The sequence below is a fragment of the Arvicola amphibius genome, chromosome 17, assembly GCF_903992535.2.
Source record: "Arvicola amphibius chromosome 17, mArvAmp1.2, whole genome shotgun sequence".
Classification (NCBI taxonomy): Eukaryota; Metazoa; Chordata; class Mammalia; order Rodentia; family Cricetidae; genus Arvicola; species Arvicola amphibius.
This window is the reverse complement of record NC_052063.2, coordinates 32638899-32662807: the sequence shown is the minus strand read 5'-3', so window position 1 is coordinate 32662807 and position 23909 is coordinate 32638899. Positions and strand designations below refer to the sequence as shown.

The following is a 23909-nucleotide window of genomic DNA, read 5'->3' as shown; positions in this document are numbered from 1 at the left end:
AGAGGAGGAGGAGAAATCTGATTTCTTGGATCTGTTATCCATTCTTAAATCTAGTTGCCTCTTTGATTTTCTTTCACACTCTGTTCATTTTTAGGAAGGAGGGAAGAAAGACCAGTTGGAGTTCGATTATTTTATGTTATCCAACTGATATAGATCATTAGCTCAGGGCAGAGTTCCATAGTACCTAGGTTTGATTCCCAGCACCCTGGTGCTTACAAATATCTATAACTCCAGTCCTGGGTATCAGATGTCCTCTTTCAGCCTCTGTGAGCACCACGCATGAATGTACTACACATACATACATACATACATGGCAGGCAAAATAGTCATACACATAAAATAAAATTATTTTTTAAAAAAATCAAGCACACTGAGTGTGGTGGTACACGCCTTTAATTTTAGCCCTCAGGTGGCAGAGGCAAGCACATCTCTGTGAGTTCAAGGCCAACGTGGTCTACAGAGTAAGTTTCAGGGCATTACACAGAGAAAACCTGTCTCAAAAAAAAAAAAAAAAAAAAAAAAAAAAAAAAAAAACCCTAACAAACAAAAAAGCTAAGCATGAAGGTGTATACTTACAATCTCAGCACTGGGAAGGTAAAGACTGGAGGATTTTCCAGGCTCACTGACCAACCAGCCTAGCTAAATCAATGAAACAGGGTGAGTGGTTCTGAAAGTAGCACCCTCTGTTGACCATGGACACAGACACACATAAAGTTCATGTTTCTACATTGCCCACACAAAAACAAGGCATGGTGGCAACCTGGGTGGCTGAGGCAGGGCGGTCTCTATGAGTTCAAGGCCAGCCTGGCTTATACAGTGAATGCAGGCCAGCCAGAAGTACATAGTGAGATACTGTTTCAAAAAGAAAACAATACGACTGGAGACATGGCTTGGAGGTTAGGAACACTGGCTGCTCTTCCAGAGGTCCTGAGCTCAATTCCCAGCAACCACATGGTGGCTCATATCCATCTATAATGAGATCTGGCGCCCTCTTCTGGTTTGCAGATATACATGTAGACAGAACACTGTAGACATACTAAAATTGTTTAAAAACATAATAACAAATTTCAAGCTACTTAATAAAGCATAACTTGTTAGTTTGCCATGTAGCTTCAGATGTCTATCTTTCCCCAGCCGTTTCTTGAGTGTGACATTAGCTTTGTCCTCTCTGATCCAAGTGCACCTCTTCTCTAACCTTCTCTTCCTTGACCCTCTGAGGAATTCCTCATTCCTCGTCTTTGCTGTCACTCAACTTTAGGGACAATACCACCAGTTCTTTTTTTCTTACCAGATTTTGTTTGTGTGTTTTCTGAGACGGTTTTTCTGTTTAACAGCCCTAGCTGTCCTAGAACTCACTCTGTAGACCAGGTTGGCCTCAAACTCACAGAGATCCACCTGCTTCTGCCTTCCAGGGGCTGGATTAAAGGTGTGCACCGCCACTGCCCAGCTCTTATCAGATTTTAATAGTTGGATATGTATCCCATCAGGAAATCCTGTGCCTTTCAAAAGGCCAAGGTTCATATCCTTAGTTCATTACATAATTACTCATATATAATATGTATTTAGTAAAAGTATGTTGTATGTTGAGCCAGAGCAAACATTTATTTCTCTTTATTTAAGAAAATGTATTGGGGGCTGGAGAGTTGGCTCAGTGGTTAAGACTTGCTCTTCCAGAGGGTTCGAGTCCACATGGCCGCTCACACCTGTCTGTAGCTCCAGTTCCAGGGAACCCGACGTTAATGCACATAAAATAAAAATAAATAAAACATCAAAAACAGTGGCACCTTAAAATATGCAAAAGCCTTAGCCTGGAAATGGGAAAATTCATTGGGTAAAGGTTGTATATATGTGTGATTATGGATGCTTGAAGAAACAAGTGCTCTCTCATCAGCTTTTACAGGAATAGTATTATACAAGTTGAGGAGAAAGTGAGGAGAACACAGAGTCCCATAAGGGACCAGGAATCTCTGAAGCTTTCTATTTTCAGCTACATTGTGACACACAGATTGATTTTAGACATGTCAGGGAGATGCCTCAGCAGCTTCTCATTTGTGGGGAGTTTTGTTTTTTGTTTGTTTGCTTGTTTGTTTGTTTGTTTTGAGACAGGTCTTTCTATGTACCCTGACTATCCTGGAACTTACTGTGTAGACTAGGCAGCCCTCAAATTCACAGAGATCTACCTGCCTCTCCCTGTAGAACATTTTGTTTAATTCCTAAACCAGACATTGACGTTCAAGGTGGTTCCTGGCTTTAGGAAGCAGAAACCTGCTAAGAGGTGGATGCCTATCAACAGAGAAACTGCAATACATCTGTACCCTTGCGTCGATCTTTGGATAAATGTGGGGCATGGGTAGAAGGAAGTGACAGTAAAGGGCAAGGAAAAAGTAAAATCCTGAAGCTGGGCCCTTCAGGAGTAGTTTTATATTTGTGGTTTGTACTTTTACAACTTTGGGTGGGTCTCCTCTTTGCCTTAGGTATGGCACTAGGTGCCCCAGAAGTGTGCAACCAGGCCACCTCACCCCAGTCTGTCCGGGGCCTTCTCCCTTGTCCTGCCCAGCAGCAGCAGCAGCAGCAACAGCAGCAGCATCTTCCTGCTCTCCCACCCACTCCTCAGCAACAGCCTCCCCTGAATAATCCCATGATTTCACAGGTGAGTCACAGGCCCCTTTGCTCTGACTCAAGGAAGCTCTAGAAATGAGGTCATCATGTCTCTTGTCAGAAGTGTTCTACTCCTGCCTTCATTTATTGTTTGTTAGGTGCTGGGAGAAAAGAATAAGGTCACATGTTTGGCCAAAGTTTTGTTGCTTTGTTCTGTTGAGACAGCCTCATCTCTCCTTCCTGCCTCCACTTCCCAGGTGTAGGGGTTACAGACTGTACCATGCACCTGGGCTAGCCTGAGAGCTTCATTTCCTTTTCCTCCTCTCTCTTAGACTCTGGGTCTCTTTGTAGCCCTGCCTGGCCTGGAACTTGTTATGTAAATGAGAAATTCATCAGCCTCTGCCTCCTGAGTATGGAGATTCCAAAGGTGTGTGCCTGCCAGTTTTTCCCTGTTTTTACTGAAGCTTGTTAGATCTTATACTCCACACCATGTTTCTGTTGTAATCTTTAAAGTCCTGTGTGGTTAACAAGGTGATTTTGTTCACTCTGCCTACATGTGGAACTTGAAAAGCACTTTGCTCCCCTTCCACTCCATAGGTTGACTGATCCATATGTCGATCTGTAAACACATACTTATTTATTGGTTCAGGGGCAAGAATAACACTCAAGATCCACAGCATATTACCATAAGACATAAAATACCAGACAGGTAACATGCCACATGTGGGAAGCTGAGGAAGGAGGATTAAGGCTTGAAGATAGCCTTTGTATAGTGAGCTTGAGGCTAGCATGAGCTGCAGAGTAAGACCTTCCTTAAAGACATAAAGACCCCAAAACTTGTCTATATGACTTGCCATTAAAAGAGCCATATCTTCTTTATCGGGAGGGGCAGCTCACACCTTTAATCCCAGAGCTCAGGAGGTAGAGGCAGTTGAATCTCAATGCATTCAAGGCTGGCCTGGTAGTGAGTTCTAGGGCAGACAAAGCTACATAGTAAAGCCCTGGTTGATGTTGGTGTTAACCAGGGTTTGAGAAACATGTGCTTCTGTGCAGACATGAAAGCTATCCGCATAAAAGCCAGGTCTTCTCTCAGCTCATCATGGAGCTGTCCTGCTTATAAAGAATAAGAAATATTCTGAGTACCCACTTGCTGTCTTATAAACAGTTGTTCATGACTAGAGCCCCATGTTTTGTCCTCAGACATTCTCTGGTAGGCAGAAGCCCATTTGTCTGTACTTCTCTGCAACCATATTCAGTTGTTCTTGTATCTTGCCAGCATCCTTCAACTCCCGGGTCCAGCATGGCCTTAGATAGAGCTCCTCTCTAGATGCAAAAGTCAGTTCCAGCCTAGTAGCCATGCCCTGGAAAGTCAGTTGGGAAGATCCCAGGATGACCCACCATCTGCCCCATGACATTGTCTTGCTGGCTTGGGCCCCCACTAAGGCATGCATGTGTACAGGTCCCATGTGTACAGGCCCTCGGCTCTGCCTGGGAACGGGCAAACTCACTCCCTCCAGCCACCCCCTGTTGCTGTTTTATCTCACTTGCTAAGGTCCCAGCTTGTTTTAGGTTGTTTTTTTCTGAAATGTATTTTAATATAGTTTTGCTCCCTTTCTCTCTCTTAGTATTTTGTCTTTTCCTTCTACCTGCTATCCACACCTAAAAACACAGCAAGAATGGAGAAGGGATGAGGAGATAGAAGAGTGACCGTTTGTGACTACTGTTTTAGAGGACATAGTGAGTGGACTTATACTCGAGTCCTCCCTGCCCTGGAGTCTGCAGTGCAGTGGATGAGTTGTTGGTGTGCAGTGGTGTAGGTTGAGGATTAGGTCTGTATTCTCTCAGAATGATACTCTTGAGATTAATCCTGGTCACACAGTCCCAAGAGAATCTTACCCTGGGTAGGTTGCAGTGTCCTAGAAGCGTGTATGGTAGCTACTAAACTTATACTGCCATCTAACATTTGTTTCCCACACACGCGCCTTTTACCTTCTCTATCCCTTCCTTCTTACTGGTTCTCTACCTCTTTCTTCTGTGGTACCAGACTTCACACGGGAGGCCCTTTCCTTCCTTGTTTCCTTTCTCCCTTCCTTCCTGTTTCCTTTGTGTGTGTGTGTGTGTGTGTGTGTTGTCCTAATGACTGTCAGCACTATAGGGCTGAGAAATTGTACAAAAGTTTGGTTCCTCGGATAATGTAATGATCCAGAAATGAAGGACATGGAATGCTTGCCACTGTGTTCTAAACCTTTTAGAGAACTCTGAGAAAGGAGTAGTTACCTTCAGTGCCTAGAAGAGGTGTTTACTGAGGCCCGGGGCTGTGCTGGCAAAGCAATACTCTGCCCCTCTTGAGAGGTTTCCTCTGTGAGCAGACCTGCATTTCATGTGGCCATGTTTTGTTCTGTTGATTTAGGCTGAAGTGATACTGCACAGAGTCCCTTTAGCCCTGTGGCTAGTCTTAAGACACTATAGAGCTGTTCACGTATCCCAGAATCACCAGTAGGTGGCAACGGATGTCCTTGTGCTCTCTTAGACATGTCCTGGTTCTGGAATTTGAGACTGTCCAAGAAGATAATAGTAGAATAACAACAAAAAATAAAAGCCAAGCCAAACAGACAAAACCAGCGCAGCCCCTGGAGAGGTGGCTCAGCAGCCCCTGAAGAGGTGGCTCAGCAGCCCCTGGAGAGGTGGCTCAGCAGCCCCTGGAGAGGTGGCTCAGCAGCAGACAGCACTGGCTCGCTGGCATTCTTACAGGTTCATTTCTAGCATCTACATGGTGGCTCCTGACCACCTGCAGTTCTGGGAACAAGTGGGTGTTAGGGACACAAGTGGTACACGGTTCGCCTGCATGCGAACCATCCATTACGCACTTTAAGCTTCCTAGCTAAGGGAACCAGAAGAGCTCCATCCTCCACACCCCCTTCTTTCTTCTCCCCCTTCACTCCAGAATCTTTATTTTGTACTCCTGACTGTCCTGGAACTCCCTGGGTAAGCCTGACTGGCCTCCAACTCTCAGAGATCCGCCTGTCTCTGCCCGAGTGCTGGGATTAAGGTGTGGACCACCATTCCCAGTTTCAGTCTCCATTTAAAACTCACAAGGGTGTGAAAAACAAGAATTCATAAGGCCTGAGCCAAGGTAAACTTCTCCCAGGAGGGGGAGGACAGTTCCCTTTGGGGAGTCTTATAATTCCCTTCCCTTTATCCCTCTCCACACTCTTAGTATAGACTGGTGTGAGCACGTCCTGAAGAACTGGATTTCAGCGTGTGGTCATGGCACACTCCTTTGATCCCAGCACTTGGGAGGCAGAGGCAGGTGGATCTCTGCAAGTTCCAGTACAGCCAGGGCTACACAGAAAAACCCTGTCAAAAAAAAAAAAAAAGAAAAGAAAAGAACTGGGATTTCGGGCCTTATTCTGTCATTTAGCTGTATGATCCCAGGTGAGATATCAGATTCTCTGAGCCTTAATTTTAGGGGATGGGAACTGTTGCTTAGGGTTGAACCAAGAACCTTGCACTTACAGCAAACACTCTCCTTAGCTACATCCCCAGGTTGACCTTGACCTTTATTTTTATTGTCAGAATTACAAGCTATCATATCTAGATATTTTTGTAAGGCTGTCATGAAACAGAGTGTAAATGTTATGTCCCTTTTTTTCCTTACCTCTCTCCTCCCTCCTCTGTGGGAGACTTGACTGGAGAACTGATGAGATAATTCAGATGAGGAAAATAGAATTAGTTGTTCTCAGTAAACAGAGTCTCCTGCCTGAAGCTAGTGAAGAGACAGGGATAAAAACACAGCTAATCTGGTTTTATTTGACCCTGAGTTTACCCCATTTATTCATAAGGGCATCTTTTCCTCACAACCTGCAGGAACTGGTTAGGCTCCAGAATCTGCTGGGTGTCTATTGCTTTTCTTCCCTCTAGAGGGCAAGGTCTCTGTGGGTGAGCCTTCTTCCAAGAGACCTGCCCTTGGATGACCCTTCCTTCCTACAAAAGCAGTGCAGCCCCGCACACAGGAATCCCTCAAGTGGGCATTTAGGTCACAGACCTTGGCCTTGAGAGTCCTGAGATTACTCACAAGAGCCGCACAGTTTGAGTGGCTAATGGGCAGAGAGTACACTGGGTTTCTTCTGATAGAGATGTGAAAGCTACCAACTACCCCAGGCTTGGTGACCAAGCTGCTCAGTGGCCTTGTGGTCCATGTGAAATGTCTCCTATGATTAACATGTTGTTCTCCCCCTTCCCCCCATTTCTGCCCCTCCGCCTCTCCTTTTGTCCCTTTCTCTTCCTCTCCACATGCCTCTCTGCTGGTCCACAGCCAGTCCCGGCCCTGCAGCCCTCTCCGCAGCCTGTTCAGTTCTCTCCAAGCTCCTGTCCCCAAGTCCTCCTGCCAGTTTCTCCACCCCAGCAGTACAACATGGTATAAACTCCACGCTCCCTTTTGTCTCGTCCCTGTGTGGCCTGCATCTGTGGGGATGTCTGGGTCAGTCTGGTGGTTTTGCAAGCATGTTGTGCTTTTGGAAGAGATGTTGAAAGCTATTTCTTGAGGGACCAGCACAGGCTGAACCTAATTCCAAATGATGGCCTCATCATGGCAACCAAAAGCTAAGTGAATACATGACACGGGAGTGCTGAACTTCTCCGAGTGTCAGGAAGTCATGTGACTAACCCGGCCCCTCATCTCTGCTGTATGCATCCGTCAGTTCTCTGTTCCCAGCTTCTTCTGCACAGAGTTGTTATTCTCTTACCCATCTCACTGTGTCAGATGCACAGAACATGCCATCTAGGCTGTTTGTAAACCTCAGCACTTACGAGGGTAAGGCAGAAGGATTGCCCTTAGTACAAGGCCAGCCTAGGCTACATAGTGAATTCCAGTCCAGCCTGGGCTAGAGGAATATCCTGTCTCAAAAATATCAAAAATAAGTAAATTAAAAATAAAATAAGTTGTATGCATCCTAAATACAAATCCTTTGCAGATCTGATTTGCCTCATAGTTGATAACTTGATGGTGGTGCTGAGCCCTTACTCTTTCTACTTACATTGGTCACACACTCCTCTTTGCTGTTTTACCGGAACCCTCCCCCCTTTTCCTCCTACCCCTATCCCCATTCTGAAAATGCTGGATATGGACCTAAAATCCATCTGCAGTCTAGTCCTCTTGTCATCTATTCCTGACAAGAAATAGGAACAGTTCTCTGAAATTGAATGAAGCAAGAGGCCAACGTTTCCTTTTGATTTCTAGTATTTTCTTTTGCAAAAGAACTACTCTGATGTATGTGCATGTGCGTTTGGATGTGAATTACTGTTCACGGATGTGTGTGCATGTGTGTTTGGATGCGAATTACTGTTCAGAGATGTGTGTGCATGTGTGTTTGGATGCGAATTACTGTTCAGAGATGTGTGTGCATGTGTGTTTGGATGTGAATTACTATTCAGAGAGTAGAACAGACCAGGGAGCTAAGAAACTAACCTGTTCCCACGCAAGTGTGAGATGGCACACCATCACTGTGTGTAGGGAAGACAGCTGGGAGAAAGGTAATTACAGTCCCGCCAGTCAGTCTCTTCCTCTGGATCGGCCTCTCTCCCTGGCCTCCTTTCGGAGGTGAGAATTGGAAGTGGGTTTTGCAGGGCAGGAGAACTCTAGGCTAGTGTCAGAGAACAAAGGTGGAAATGACCTCGGAAGGGAGCACGGCGACAAGCAGCAGGCGTGAGCCCAGCAGTCAGTTCTTGACTGTGGAGGTACAGGAACCTTGCCGGCCGTAGTCTACACAGGTATTTCCACATGGTTGATAAAAACAGGATTTATAGCAAGGCAGGAGCCCTTTTTATAGCTAGGAGCATGAGGAATGCAGGAAACAGAAAGATTCTGGTTTGTCCTGTATTCCTTAGGTAGGTAGAAGTATCCTCAGCCACCGTCGCCGAGAAACAGCCTTACTACTAGTTGTCACCGTTCTGTGGTGCTGCTCCTGAGCTGGGCTTTACACAGCTGCTAAGTCTAAATACCACTTCTCAGAGCTCAGAAGCACGGCTGCCCCAAACGGAGTGCTGTGGAGCAGCAGCTCTCCACCTGTGGGGCGTGACCCCTGGGGGTCCACTGACCCTTTCCCTGAAGACCACCAGAAAACACGGGTGTTTACATTATGATTCATAACAGTAGCAAATTACAGTTATGAAGTAGCAACAAAATAATTGTATGGTTGGAGGTCACTGCAGCATGAGGAACTGTGTTAAAGGGTCCCAGCATTAGGAAGGTGGAGAACTGCTGCTTTAGAACATTGCTGTTTCTGTCATTCTGGTCTTGGTTTCAGTTATTAATATATTTGAGACAAAGCCTGTATAGCCGAGACTAGCCCAGAACTTAGTGTGTAGCTGAAGTTCATCCTAAACTGATGATCCTCCACCTCCCAGGTGTGTGCCAGCACACCATCTCCGTCTTTCTGTATTGAAGCCAAATGCATAAGGCTTGGCACAGCCTCAGTCCTTGAGTCTTCCTACTCTCCCAACAGGCAGATGACCTCAGCAACCCCTTTGGACAAATGAGCCTTAGCCGCCAAGGTTCTACTGAAGCAGCTGACCCGTCCTCAGCTCTGTTCCAGCCCCCGCTTATTTCCCAACATCCTCAGCAAGCTAGCTTCATCATGGCTTCTGCAGGGCAGCCCCTCCCTACTTCTAACTACTCCACCTCTAGCCATGCACCACCTACTCAGCAAGTCCTGCCACCCCAAGGCTACATGCAGCCCCCACAGCAGGTGAGCAGCCCTTTCCCCAGCTCCTAGTCAGTGCTCCAGTTTGTCGAGTATTTCAGCTTTTTTCCTCTGGTTTAGACAAAACAGAAAGACTTCTAGCCCCATTGTTCACTTTGGACAGTCCCTGTTCTACCAGAGACCTCCTTTCAAGAGACACAAGTCTTGATTTATTTCCAACTTGTTTAGTCACCTGATAATTGTGAAACCAAAATGTCTCTATTTGCAAATTTCTGGTTATCAGCCATGAGGTATTTAGTAATTTGCAGATGTTATGGCCGGATTAAAGAGACCTCTTACATCTATTTCCTCTGACCAAAGATCCAGGTTTCTTACTACCCCCCTGGACAGTATCCTAATTCCAACCAGCAATATCGACCTCTCTCTCACCCGGTGGCCTATAGCCCCCAGCGTGGTCAACAGCTGCCTCAGCCATCCCAGCAGCCTGGTGAGTGGAAGTGCTGGTGTGAGATGGTGCCCAGGGGAGGGCAGAGCCCAGGAGAGAAGGACCTTCCCGGGAGTCAGGCCGGGGAGGGGGCTTGGGGGGAGGGAGTAGGAAGTCCTAGATTTCTAAGGAAGGAGTCGGGTGAGAATATAGAAGGAAAGGCAGTTAGAGCTGTGGGGGTGACCTCCTAAACACTCGTACTGACTTCTGTGCTTATCCATCCTTAGGTTTACAGCCCATGATGCCTAACCAGCAGCAGACGGCTTACCAAGGCATGCTTGGGGTCCAGCAGCCTCAGAACCAGGGCCTACTCAGCAACCAGAGAAGCAGCATGGGAGGCCAGATGCAAGGCCTTGTGGTTCAGTACACTCCACTGCCTTCCTACCAAGTGGGTGTATTCTGTGTTAGAAATGGTCACCCCGTCCTTGTGAAGCAGAAAGGACAGCCTCCCGGGGTCATGCAGGAAACTCAAGTTTCCAACACTGAGATAGCATCTTTCCCTAGCACTTTTAGGGTTGTTTTATTTTCAAAGCAAGCCCAGAGAGTTGAGAAGTCTTTAGACTGTGGTTTCCATACAGTTACATAAGGGTTGTGTGCCCAGGAAACAGTCCAGAGGAGAACCAAGCTCCCTCCTTGTGTCTGTTATCTGAGGACGCTGTATGAAAGAGGGAGAGTTTGTAATGGCTCTGTGGGTGTTTGCTTTGGGCAGAGGAGGAGCCCTGGAAGAGACTCCTAAAATGGGAAGTTGTGCTGGGCTCCTGATGAGCTGATCCCTACTCATGTTCTTCTTTACCCAGGTCCCAGTGGGCAGTGACTCACAAAATGTGGTCCAGCCACCTTTCCAGCAGCCCATGCTGGTCCCTGCCAGCCAGTCTGTGCAAGGAGGCCTCCCAGCAGGGGGTGTGCCCGTATACTACAGCATGATCCCAGCAGCTCAGCAGAACGGTACCAGGTGAGGCCTGCTGGAGAGGTAGGACACAGCTCCCATTGACTATCCTTTTGTCTCCACTGGTCTAAGAAACCTAAGATTAAAGACCTCATCAGTGTCCTGGCACAGTGGCACACATGCAGTCTAGCACTAGTGCATTAGGGTCACCACTTGAAAGTCAGCCTGGACTACCTGGTGAGGTATGTGTGGGAGGGTCGTTCTCCTTTCCTCCTCATTGATTTGGTATGTATATAAAGCTTAGCAAGAACAGCTTGCTTCTGAGACACTGATTAAAATGATTATTATTCAGTCAGCTGGACCCAGAACTATGAGATAGGGACCAATCATCATTAAAAGAACCAATTTTAAAATATACTTATATAATTTTTTTTCTATAGAGAGAGGATAGAAATATCATAGCTGGCCGGGCGGTGGTGGTGCACGCCTTTAATCCCAGCACTCGGGAGGCAGAGGCAGGCGGATCTCTGTGAGTTCGAGACCAGCCTGGTCTACAAGAGCTAGTTCCAGGACAGGCTGCAAAGCCACAGAGAAACCCTGTCTCGAAAAACCAAAAAAAAAAAAAAAAGAAAAGAAATATCATAGCTGTAGAGGAGATATTTTTAGAAATAATCTAGTCTGCTACCATTGTTTGTTTTGCTTCTGTGTTTCTTTTTTGTATCCCTAGCTGTCCTGGAGCTCACTCTGTAGTCTAGGCCGGCCTCAGACTCAAAGATCCACCTACCTTTGCCTCCTATCTCTGGCTGATCACAGGCAGATCTCTGTGCGCTTGAGGCCAGGCTGTTCTACAGAGCAAGTCTGTGACAGGTCTAAACAGTGAAACCCAGGCTGGAAAAAAACAAGATAGATAGATAGATAGATAGATAGATAGATAGATAGATAGATAGATAGATAGATGATAGATAGATAGATAGGTGATAGATAGATAGATAGATAGATAGATAGATAGATAGATAGATAGATGACAGACAGATAGATAGATAATAGACACAGACAGACAGATAATAGATAATAGATAGGGCAGATGAGTAAATGAATGACGTATAGATAAATGAATGGATGTATGGATGGATAAGGAGATTCAAGTAGGAATCCTAACAAACCTACTTGAAGTAACACAGCTGGACAGAAGTGCAGCTGAACTAGAATTAATGTGTGTTCATCTCCAATGTGTGTTTGTCTCTATCTGTTTATGTATATATCTCCATGTCGTTTTGAATTTTGCAGCTTTTTTTTCTCCTGTTTGTCTTTAAGTGGTGCCCAGCGTTTCCCACTGTGTGTGCACCCTTAGTTCTTTCTTCCCTTTCTTCCTAGCACTGTGGGTCTAACCCTGGCTTGATTTAGTACTTCTTTGTCTAAAACCTCTGTGTGTGTACACACGTGTGTGTTTGGTGTTCCACACAGTTGAGAAGAGCATGTGCTGCTCGCATCCCATATTTAGCACTGATTAGCAGCTTCCTAATTGAAAGATGATCAAGTACAAATATATATAATTAAGTTTGAACTGATGAGTGATTTTAGAAATTGCATGGCAAATTGGTGTGGGAATGGCTTGTAGCTGCCTCTGCTTCCCGCAGGGAACCATGTTCTCCCTCGTCCCTTTACCAGTCCTCTCTTCTCGCCTCCCAGCCCTTCTGTGGGGTTTCTGCAGCCTCCTGGCTCTGAGCAGTACCAGATGCCTCAGTCGCCCTCTCCCTGCAGCCCGCCACAGATGCCACAGCAGTACTCAGGTAAGGGGGTAAAGAATCTGGGGAGAGCTTGGGCCCCAGCAGGGTCACACACTGCTGAAGGCTTACATTGTAAAGCAGTGGAGGGTTCAGAGGTGAGCTGTGACCTCATCACAAAGACCTAAGTCTTGATGAGTGTGGAGTGCGATGCCTTAGTCCCAACACTCAGAAGGTGGATACAGAAGGACGATGGGTCTGAGCTACAGCTCTGGGTCCAGCATGTGCTGATGTGTCCATGTTTTCTCTGGTGCACTCACTGTCCTAAGCTCCTTATCTCTGTGGCCTGCAGTCATTTGTCCTTTAGACAGCTTTTCTTTTTCTCTTGGGAATATGAAAAAAAAGTTGAAAATGTTTTTTAAACCCACCATACATCTATTTTGCAGATTTTGGTGTGTACTTATATACATTGTGATTTTGGTTTGGTTTGGTTTGGTTTGGTTTGGTTTTTCAAGACAGGTTCAGCCCTGGCTGTCCTGGAAATCACTCTGTAGACCAGTACTGGGATTAAAGGCGTGTACCACCACTGCCAGGCCACTGTGATGTTTTTATTCTGACCATAGTCTATAAGGAAATATAAGACTCCAGTGAATGTCTTACCAAAGGTCATCATAGTCCTAGGACCGAAACTTAGATCTTCTGACTTTGTACCCTATAAGCTGCATCTTCAACAACAGATTTTCAGGAGGCTTTGTGCTTTCTTTCTATCCAGAAACTAACTTTATGCTAAACAGCTGTAGGTCTCCGGCTGCCCTCCAGCATACTCAGGCTGATTGCCCTCTCTTGTTTCCCTTCCAGGACTCCCAGCACTTGATACACTACAGCTAAAGAAGCTTCAGGGCTTTGGGAAAGGAATCTTTCTTCTTTTCTTTCTTCTTCTTGTTTTTGAGACAGAATTTCTGAACTGTAATTCACCCTCCAGCCATCCCCATTCCACTTTGCTTGGGGATGTCTGTGCGCCCTCTTCTGGTGAGAGGGAGCCATTTGGCTGGTTTTTCCACTTAGAATGAAGGACTTTCTTTCTCCTAAGATTTTTTGCACTCTCACTGTTAGATGCTTTGGGGCAATTACAGAATTACTGTTGCTCATAAGACATGATCTATTAAGGTGAAATAACCTCTGGTTTCATCCAGACCAAACACAGATCTCTTGAAAGCCAAGGCTTTAAACTCATCCCCTCTTTTATTACATGAGTGGACTCTCCAGCCACTTCTTACTGTCTGCCGAGGGCACTTGGCCTTGAAATTCTCAGTGGAATATGGAAATTGCAGAAACCACTCTCCAAAAATTACTGTGTACCATGTACTGTGTTGGTGCTCGGTACCGCAGGGAATTTTCTCCGTTTGTTAATATCCATGTGTGCGTGTGCATAAAGGATATGCTTGTATGTGTATTGTTGACATTTTTTGTGGTATGTTAGTATATCCCTGGTTTCTGGTATCTATTATTCAAATATAAAGGGTCTTTGGATCAAAAACAAAGAAATAGAAAATAATTTTCTGTTAGTCACTTGACCTAGTGCCAAGCCAACTAAAACATCTTTTGTTCTGGAGACTAGCAGCACCTGAGAGCTAGGCCCAGGGTGGAGGCGGAAAGAGTTCGAACTTTCCAACCCTCTCCATCATCTGTTTTCCTCGCTGCTTCGGAATTCCCCCCGGTTATAGCTCCTTTCTTCCCTAGACTGGTTCTGAGCTTCTGACAGCCCTGTACCCTTCCCAGACGGTGGGACCCAGACCCTCTGTCCTGTCCATGTCAACTAAGAGACGATGTGCCCTCGACCGTTAATAGTTAAAATTGTTAATACCTGCTCATGGAAGTTAAGGAAATTTTTAAAAAGAAACAAGTGTTTCTTCTGCCTTCTTTTCTAGTTCCTGTTAACTTGGCAGGAAGAATCACAAAAGCCACTCTCTCACCTTCAGAGGACGGTCACCCCACCCTCCTCTCATGTAGCAACATGGTCACTTTTCCAAAAATAAAGGCAGGGATTAGGATTGGCTGTTCCTGGAACGACTGTTGAGGTTTATTAATACCTTTTTCTAGTTGCCCAGTTCACCTCTGGCCTGAACCTTAATACTGCCACTGTAATGCTAGATAAAACCACGACTCCAGGAGACACTTTGTCTCCGACTAAAATGATGGCTTTCAGGTCCCCTGAGGTTTATCCGGGATTCTGTCTGGGGGATGCACACATGAAGTAGCAGTGGTGCTTGTAAACAGGCTCCCTCACGGCGACACAGCAGCTGGGACAGTGAAGTACACACAGGACTAGCCCCTCAGCCTTCTAAGGGTTCAGAGCTGAGGATATTCTCTTCCACTTCAGAAGAATCTTCCTGTCCCTTGCCCCAAAAAGATGGAGTGAGGAGCTAAGATACTGATTTCTGTCCTATGATTTTGACTTCATTTCTTTTTCATAGATTTGGTCCCTGGTGGTAAGGAAGAAGCCCTATCAGTTTTCAGTTTTCTCTCTCAGTAATCTAAAAAAAAAAATCTAAACAAAAAGCGAAAACCAATTCTGCCAGACATAAATGTCATCTGCTTGTATTTATGTGGTTTGCTCTGCCCAATCGACCTTTCTGCCCAGGTTTAATGATGCCACTTAAAAAACCATTCACATGTCCCCTCTCCTTTCTTAGCTCTCAAGCTGAAATTGATTTCCTTATTCAGCCCCCTTTTCCCTCTTCCACCGGCTCTCAGCCCAGGCTCCTTCCCCAGCCCGGTGATAGGGAAGTGCTATCACTGGGCAGAAGATTTTTTTTTTTTTTTTGCCATGTCCATTAAGAAGTAGGGACGGTTCAACAGTTAACAGATGCCACCTGCTTTTGGCTCGAGGAGGAGAAGCATAAAAATCAGCTCATCAGTTGAGTGCTGTGTCCTCGGTTGAGTGAAGGAACAGTGCTCCAGGCCAGCGGGGGAGGACTGAGTATGGAGAGTTCAGAGCAGAGGATGCAGCTAAGACTCCTGGATGTATTTTATTGTTGTTGCTGGCATCAGAGAAGATAATATAAGGACTTCTTTTTCTTCCTTGCCTTGAGCTCCCAATAGCTCCTTATGTCTGTGTTGGTATTAGGAGATGCTTCCTCTGTCCCGCCTATGCACTCACTGCATACACCTGTGCCCACCTCCCCTAGCCCAGGGCGTTAGGCTCTGATTATGAGCTGCCTCTAGAAAAGCTGTAGATTTTATTATTTTTGTGGTGGCCCCTTGGGTGCATTGAGGAGTTTGAATAAAGTCAGTTGCAGTGTTGTTGGTAGAGGGTGTTGGAGTGCATAGGGCTGATAGGATGGAGAGCCAAGGTGCCCAAGCAGCTGTAGTAAGGGGAGAGTCGTTAGGGATGCATAGGGCACCACACTGTGATTTCCCATGGCCCTCTGCCAGCCACACTGATGAATGTGTTGCTCCCTTTGGAGCAGGGCATAGGAAGATAGCAGCCTATTGCACTAACTATTCGTGCTCTCTGATTTAATAAACCCTAGATAGTGGGATACACAAATTGGCCAGAGAAATGGATCAGCTAGCTCTCTGAGACCTCCTGTCTTTTTTTCTTTTACCGAACCATGACCATTACTACCTGAGCAAACACTCTCCTTCCACCATGGCTAGTACCCAGAGACTGTAGCATTTCCCGTCGTAGAGGCAGTGGCAGCCCTGAAGTACCAGACCATGAAAAGCGCGCATTGCAGCTTCTGAGCTGGTAATCCCGGTAATCCCATTTTTCCACCACTGTCCACACCAGCTCAGCCCCAGCAAGAATACGGCCCGAAAGGTCAAAAGAAAACTATCACGCTGTGTAATCCCTGTGTAGAACCAGAGCCCTCCCTGTTCCTCCCAGTGGGACTGTCCATCAAACAAGGAAGACTGGACCTTTCCCTCCTCCACCTTGTCAGTAGAAAAAACTATCTATAGCTACACTACCAGAACCTCACAGTCATATCCAGCTGTGCTGTATTGGACTCTGCCAGTATAGCCATCAGAAGGTTCTGGCCCTGCCATCATCCTTCTGGCTACCCTCCTGTCTCAGTTTTTCCTACCCTAGTCCCCTCCCTTTATCACCCTGTTATCCAGTGTAAGTATAAGGTGAGCTCTACAAAGTACCAGTCCTATCTCAGCATCTCCAGGATAGAGTCCAAGTATCCTTCCAGAATGCACCTCAGACTCTGCTCTCAACTCTTTGCTCAACGTCCAAGTTGTTAATAAACTGTCCTTTCTAGGGGAACAGTGACCAGGTGTGTTTGTCGTACGCTCAGTGTGCAGCGGAAGGACTGGCACATAGCAATAATTGCTTGTTAAAGAAGCTTCTTATCTCTTAGTGTTTTTCCTGTAATGTGGTTATATCTTAGCACCTCATGTCTACAAACTATGCCCTCTACTGGAATGGTTCCTCCCTTCACCAGCTGGTGACCACAGAGTACTTTGTGAGTCCACTTAGTGAAGCTGTGAGCACTCGTCTTCTCCAAAGCAATTCAGCTTTGCTGGGTTACTCTCAGTCCTTTCCAGAAAAACTTGCTTATGTCGGCAGCTCTGGCCCACACCCCAGTCTAGAGCTCTGCTGTGTGCAGACATTCAGCAGTCTGACCTGGGGATTTGGGAATCCTCGGTTTGGACCAGTGGAGTGGTTTTTCTGCCAATCATAACAAACTGCCCCACCAGGTGAAGGGCAGGAGAATATTGGCATTTGGTTTCATCTCTCTTCCACTCAAACTTCCACTGGTTGGGGAGAGAGACTCTGAGGCCAGATCAGAAGCCATCTCAGATGCCTGGCAGGACACAGTTGGAGTGGCCCTGAAGCTAGTGGGTGGGTTTGCTGCTGGTTTTCCACTCAGAGATAACCGTGCTTCCGGAATAGTTTGAATTCCCAACAACTGCTTTCTTTATGCCACTCAGGAGTGTCACCTTCTGGACCAGGTATGGTGGTCATGCAACTGAATGTCCCTAATGGACCCCAGACCCCCCAGAACCCATCTGCGGTCCAGTGGAGTCACTGCAAATATTACAGTGTGGGCCAGCGAGGCCAGAAGCCTGGGGACCTGTCTAGTCCTGAAGGTAATCCCCAGGTAAGTCCTTCACCCCGTCTTAGGAGAGAAGGCTCAGAGTCTCCTCAGAAAGAAGCCTTATGTCATTGCATACCTCATTTATAGTTTCTCTGAATTTTTTGATGGAGAAACATGAGAATATCAAAGTGTATCCTCTTTTCCAGGAACCTGGGAGAGGAGGTAGAACACATCAGACCATGCTTAGAGCATATTTAAAATGGAGGATCCTGGGATGAGCGTTGCTCAGTAGTTGATCACAAGCCTTGTGCATATGCAGTTCTGGGCTTGGGTAGATGGCATCTACAGGACAGTACCCAAGCTGGGCAGTAGTGCCGCACACCTTTAACACCAGTACTCAGGAGGTAGAGACAAGCGGATCTCTGTGTGTTTGAGGCCAGCCTGATCTATAGAGTGAGTTTCAGGACAGCCAAAGCTACACAGAGAAACCCTGTCCCCCCCCCCAAAAAAAAAGCAAAACAAAAACAATAATACCCAAAATTGACCTCTAGCCTTGACAGACATGCATATATACATGTGCATACACAAACATGGGCATATATGTCAGGGACCCACGCGCTTCACAGCCTGCAGGAAAACAATCTGAGCAAGGTGAAGAATGAAACTCGAGTCAAAAACCACTTTTTCAAGCGATGTGTCAGAACATCCAGAGTTTGACCTCAGGGTTTATTTTTCTTACAAATTTAAACACAGTAAAACTTAGGGAAGAGGTTTCTGCATGGCAGTTACCACATCAGCGAAACTCCCAGGCCAGGTAGCAAGCACCTGTGACCTTTACAATAAATAAGAACGAGTTCTGTTGGCTGATGAACAGTGCTCAGGGCAAGGACCTAAGGAGAAAGAATCTATAAGGAGCATAAGGACAGGCTCTGCTGATGGGGGACGCACATGGGGCCTTTTCATAGGATGGTTATAGTCACTGAGACATAAGGTCTGGGATGAGGGCCTAAACAATGCTCAGGATATTGGGGTTCCAGGAAGGCTGGCTCCATAGAATAGCACAAGATCACCAGGTGGTCATACAGTATCCACTCCAGCCTTCCAGGTGGTCAGACGTCAGTCATTTTCTTCTTTTGAAGAGTCTGGTTTCTCCAATACTTTCTTTTAGCTGTGCCTCCTACACAGACAAAACAAGGGAGTGGTTTATCGAAAGTGGACACTAAGAATACAAACTTGGGCTGTCGGGCAGGTGAGTGCTTTGGTGCTTGCCTAGCACAGCTGAAGCCCTGGGTTTGATCTCTCATGCTAGAAATAAGGATAGTTACAGCAACACAAACTAGGGAACAGGAGGGTGCCTTGGAGCAGCATCTGGCTTTGGGCAGTTGGAAAAAGACTCCTTGTTTCTTGAGAGTAGTGAATTGGAGGCCCAGGGACACACCAAGGTGAGTGTGTGTGTGAGAGAAAGGGAGGGAGTGACATGTGCTCTTCTCTTTCACAGGCCAACGCACAATTGGGCAACAGCCCCGTCACGTCTCCTACCCAGTCTCCAGCACCCTCTCCTGTCACCAGCCTCAGCAACGTCTGCACTGGACTTGGTCCCCTGCCTGTCCTCACGCCATTCCCCCGGCCTGGGGGTCCTGCACAGGGTAGGGAGTTAGGTGGAGGTGGACTGCTGTGGACCTCAGCACTCACCTTCCATCCCAGGGTAGCAGCAGGTGGGCAGCAGAGCTGCCATGACAGCTGACATTGGCTGAGGCAGAGGACACCCACCCTCCTGTTGCTCTCACGTGCATTGCTCCAGCCTCCTGTACACACTGGCTGTTTACTCCCAAGTAGAGGAAAGAGAGAGGAGAAAAGTTCCCTTTCCACTGAAAAAGAACGCAGTCCAGCATCAGTGCTGGACCAGAGAGCTGGGGATGTGAGGCTGCATCAGAACAGTGTGGGGCTGTCTGCTTCAGAGTTTCTAGGTGGGTATGCCTCAGGAGGCAGAGGCAGGAAGATCGCCAAATTTGAGGCTAGCCCGATCTACAAAGCGAGTTCCAGAACAGCTAGAGCTGTTACACAGAGGAACCCTGTCTCGGAAAAGAAAGAAAAGAAAAATTTTTATTTTTTTAGTCAGGCGATGGTGGCACATGCCTTTAATCCCAGCACTCGGGAGGCAAAGGCGGGCAGATCTCTGTGAGTTTGAGGCCAGCCTGGTCTATAAGAGCTAATTCCAGGACAGGCTCCAAAGCTACAGAGAAACCCTGTCTTGAAAAACAAAACACAAATGAACAAAAAAAGTATTATTTACGTGTGTGCCTATGTGAGTTTGTGTATCTTGAACTGGAGTTACGGACGGCTGTGAGATACTGATGTGGGTGCTGGGAACCAGCCCATGTGCTCTGCAGGAGCAGTCAGTGCTCTTACCTGGTGAACCAGCTCTCCAGCTCCAAGAAGAGTGTGATTCTTTAGAGGCAACACTGATTTTCAATTAAAGCTCTGGGTTCCAGTTCCAGGACAAACCAGCTTTGTGATGTTGAACAAGTTACTAAAACTTAGAAGTAGACCTTAATTTTCTCATCCATAAAATGGGGATAAACATGCATAGGATGGAAATGGTCCTGTTGCTTTTTGCTTTGTCTCTCACAAGAAATCTAAGAATAAGATGTTTAAAACTTTAAAATATTCCGAAATGAGTCATTCTGTGAGTAGTAAGCTACATGACACTCAGTTTGTCCCAGGCCTTGTGCAAGTGCTCCTACACACCGTGTTCATTTAGCTGTTCAACAGCACCAAAGAGAGGAACTCCCCAGCACCGCCATTTCCCATTAGAGTCAATGTGCTGGGCTGGGCTGGCATCAGTTCTGAGTGTGTTCTCTCTCCCGCCGCCACTCTACACTGCCTCTCCCGTGGACACGAGGGCAACGCGTCGAGGAGATGAAGACATTAGTAAGGCTTGAGTCGTTTCCCTTTTCTTGAGACTCTCACTGTGCCAGGCTGGCCTCAGTCTCCCAAGTGCTAGAGTAGCAGGCATGTACCATTACACCCAACTCTCCCTTGGCCATTTCCCTAGGGTCTCTGATGGCCAGAACTCAAGGTGAAGTGATCTGATAGCCCTGCTAAGAGTTTAGGAAGAGACACAGCTCTTCGTTTGTTTTGTTTTGTTTCTCTGAGACAGGGTCTTACTATGTAGCTATGGCTGTCCTGGAACTCTCAATGTAGACCAAGCAGATCTGCCTGCCTCTGCCAAGTGCTGGGATTAAAGGTGTGTGCTACCACATAGGAGTACAACTCTTAAATTAGTTACACAGATACTCCCATCATAGCAAAGGTAGGTAGAAATAATATGTATTGTTGCTATTTCTCACCAAAGCCCCTTGAAGTCTTACAATAGACATACCGTGAAACTCAAACTCCTAAAGCACCTGTTCTTACCCCTAGGTGATGGGCGCTATTCCCTATTGGGTCAGCCATTACAGTACAATCTGTCCATCTGCCCTCCCTTGCTCCATGGCCAGTCAACTTACACGGTGCACCAGGTGAGCATATCCACCATCTTGGGGCTTCAGACTCCCCTTCTCATCTGGGCCCCCATCTGTGAGCCATCGGTGGACACAGGAGAAAACACAGAATAGACAAAGCAAAGAGTTTTCCCTGGCTCCTGTGCTCATGGCTCCCACCTCAGGGCCAAGAGGGAGAGGCTTTAGGTCTCAGTTGCCACTCCCTGGGGAGGTAGGGTCCTCAGGGGCAGACATTGGGACCCAAGGCGATAAGTGTCGTTCCCATGGGATGAGAGTTGTGTTGGATTTTGAAGGGACAGAGCGGACTAAAGCACGGAAACCGAGGCAAGAGGCAAGCGCTCAAGTCCGCCTCCACTGACTTGGGCACAGCAGATGTTGGTGAGTAGCCGGACTCATTGCCACCGCAGTATAGTGGGAAAGCTGGCGTGGAGTGAGGGGAAATATGAGGGAATAGAGTCATCTTTGCCCACGAACTGTGTGAAGTGTGTAGGTCCTGAGGTTGAGCATCCTAGGCACTGTCAGCGGTGACAGAGCAGCTGTCTCCTGTCTCCTGGTCTAGGATGCCTCCCTTTGCTCACCCTAGACCGCAGGCCTTCCATGCTAGGCTTACAAGGTCTTTGCAGAAGAGTCCACGTTCTGCAACTGTTGCCTAAACGAGGAAAGAAAGGGACAGGAAGTCTCTGTTGAGACCAGCCTGTGGGATGGAAGGGAACCGCGGATCTTATTCCAAGTTGACCCACTAAGCGTATTACCAACAGACCTGCATTTCACAGCACTGGCACCCTGGGAAGCAGTGGAGTTGTAGGTGCCCAGATCAGAAACCCGAAGTTCTGATTCTCAGTCCCTCTGAATATCTCTGGGTTAGAGAGAGGAAGGTTTCTTTTCTTTGTGGCTGCCCCAACCCCCACCCTGGGTTGATCTGGGGAGGCTGACTGGAGAAGGTGGAAGTGAGGGCTTTTTGTACACAGGCTTGGTCAGTGGCTCTGCCAGGCCACTGCATAGTCCTTGCTCCGTGTCTCACACCCTTCTTCTCTCCTCCCTTTCAGTGCTGGGAAGGGTGCTGGAGGTGACGGACCTCCCTGAAGGAATCACCCGGACAGAGGCAGACAAACTCTTCACCCAGCTTGCCATGTCTGGCGCCAAGATCCAGTGGCTTAAGGACACTCAGGGGCTGCCTGGTGCAGGAGGGGGGGACAACAGTGGGACTGCAGAGAATGGCCGCCACTCGGACCTCGCTGCCTTGTACACGATAGTGGCTGTATTTCCCAGCCCGCTGGCTGCCCAGAATGCCTCCCTTCGCCTCAACAACTCTGTGAGTCGCTTCAAACTTCGAGTGGCCAAAAAGAACTACGACCTGAGGATCCTGGAGCGAGCTAGCTCCCAATAAATGGAAGATGGGAGGGACTGGCACGGTAGGAGTGGGGGCCAAGCAGAGGGAGCCCAGGCAGACCAACTGGGCCAGAGCCTGCCCCCTTACGGCTGAAGAGAAGCAGACAGATTCTCACACCGGCATGGGACTCCTTTCCACTTCCTTGCCATGGGTCCCTCTTTTCCCTGTTGGTTCCTTCTGTTTTCCTCTCCTTCCCATCCTCTGCTACCATTTTTTTTTATCTCTTCTCCCACCATGGAATTGATTTCTTCCATATTTTTTGGTCAAGTAGAATTGAGAGGGTCCCACACTCTCCTCTTCTCCGTTTCCTCACCGTCCCAGTCCCCTTTCCTCTCTGGTCTTCATGAATATATTTATATGGACAGAATTAAGAAAAGTACATTGATTTCCCCATTCTCTCACTTCCCCCATCTTGTCTCCCCAAAACCCACAGAGTTAAAACTTGGGACCCCCACCCCAGAACACTGTATATTGTTTGTCTGAGGTTTGTGCCACCATAACAGACACAGTATTCAATTGCACATACAGGTGTTTGCTGGGTGTGTTCACTGCACATTTTATTTAATCTGGTTTTTGTTTGTTCGGGGAGTTGCTGGGGAGGGAGGTTGATTTTGTTTATAAATATAAAAAAAAAGCAAAAACCTGTCACTGGGCATCAGTCACTGTTTCTCTATTGACAGTTGGTGTGGGTTGGGTTACAGGCTCTGAGAGGTCCAGTTCGACAGCTGCTGGAAGGGTTTTTCGTAGTTTAGGATGATTTCCCTAGTGTGTGCACAGAGATTTCCCCAACCTCTTCCTTCCTGCCCTTCCTCTTTCCTGCACACAGTTCTGAGATGGCCGGGGCTGTGGTTCTCAGACTGCAGGCCACCCCTTTCAAGCTCACTCCTCCTCACTGTGGGCCTTTGTGTCCATAGCAGAGGGGCCTCTTGTCCTCTGAGTCTCTATCATTAGAGCCTTGCTGTTGAGCTGGGTAAGTCAAGTCGAGAGGCTGGCCTTGTTTCTGCTTATCTAGTCTTCTGACACACCCTTCAGGGATGGGGAAATTGCACCTTTAATCCTAAAAGCAGAGCATTGGGTTCCTGGCAGAAACATGTGGATGCTGCTTACAATAAAACCAACTGAGATTGCAGGGCCAAGCTGAATCAGGGTAGCACACTTGCCTTCCTCGCAGCTGACACAACTGGAGACAGAAGCCACCACTTGCAGGTGGAATTGACTGGAGAGTCTTCAAGCCATCTCAGTGCTACAGCCCAACAACAGGGACATTAGAGCTCTCAGAGCCATGCAGCACTCTTTCCTCTGTGTGTGTATGTGTGTGTCTGTCTGTGTGTGTGTATATGTGTGTCTGTGTGTCTTCCTGTGTGTATGTGTGTCTGTGTGATTGTGTCTATGTGTGTGTCTGTGTGTGTGTCTGTGTGTGTCTCAGTCTGTCTGTGTATGTGTGTGTGTCTGTGTGTGTCTGTATGTGTGTGTGTCTGTGTGTGTGTGTGTATTTTGAGGCAGGACTCCAGTTTTAAGCATGGTGACACATACCATCCTGTAATTACAGTGCTCAGGAAGCAGACAGGCAAAACT

General features: G+C 47.2%; 1 protein-coding gene across 19 annotated transcripts in view; it reads left to right on the top strand.

Moving 5' to 3' along the window:
* The window catches only part of R3hdm2 (R3H domain containing 2), a 116521-nt gene extending 93539 nt beyond the window's left edge, over positions 1-22982 (top strand). For 12 of the 19 annotated variants that reach the window (XM_038314984.1, XM_038314981.1, XM_038314980.1 and 9 more), the window contains 12 exons: positions 2475-2650; positions 6914-7015; positions 9102-9344; positions 9660-9786; positions 10011-10171; positions 10581-10735; positions 12359-12459; positions 17335-17504; positions 18940-19087; positions 20865-20962; positions 21238-21322; positions 21991-22982. In XM_038314984.1, the coding sequence (XP_038170912.1) occupies positions 2475-2650; positions 6914-7015; positions 9102-9344; positions 9660-9786; positions 10011-10171; positions 10581-10735; positions 12359-12459; positions 17335-17504; positions 18940-19087; positions 20865-20962; positions 21238-21322; positions 21991-22331 (1907 nt within the window). In that variant the 3' untranslated portion in view covers positions 22332-22982. The remainder of the gene's footprint in view (positions 1-2474; positions 2651-6913; positions 7016-9101; positions 9345-9659; positions 9787-10010; positions 10172-10580; positions 10736-12358; positions 12460-17334; positions 17505-18939; positions 19088-20864; positions 20963-21237; positions 21323-21990) is intronic. The other 7 variants (XM_038314987.1, XM_038314986.1, XM_038314985.1 and 4 more) reach the window with 3 other exon arrangements.
* The last annotated feature ends 927 nt before the right edge of the window (positions 22983-23909 follow it).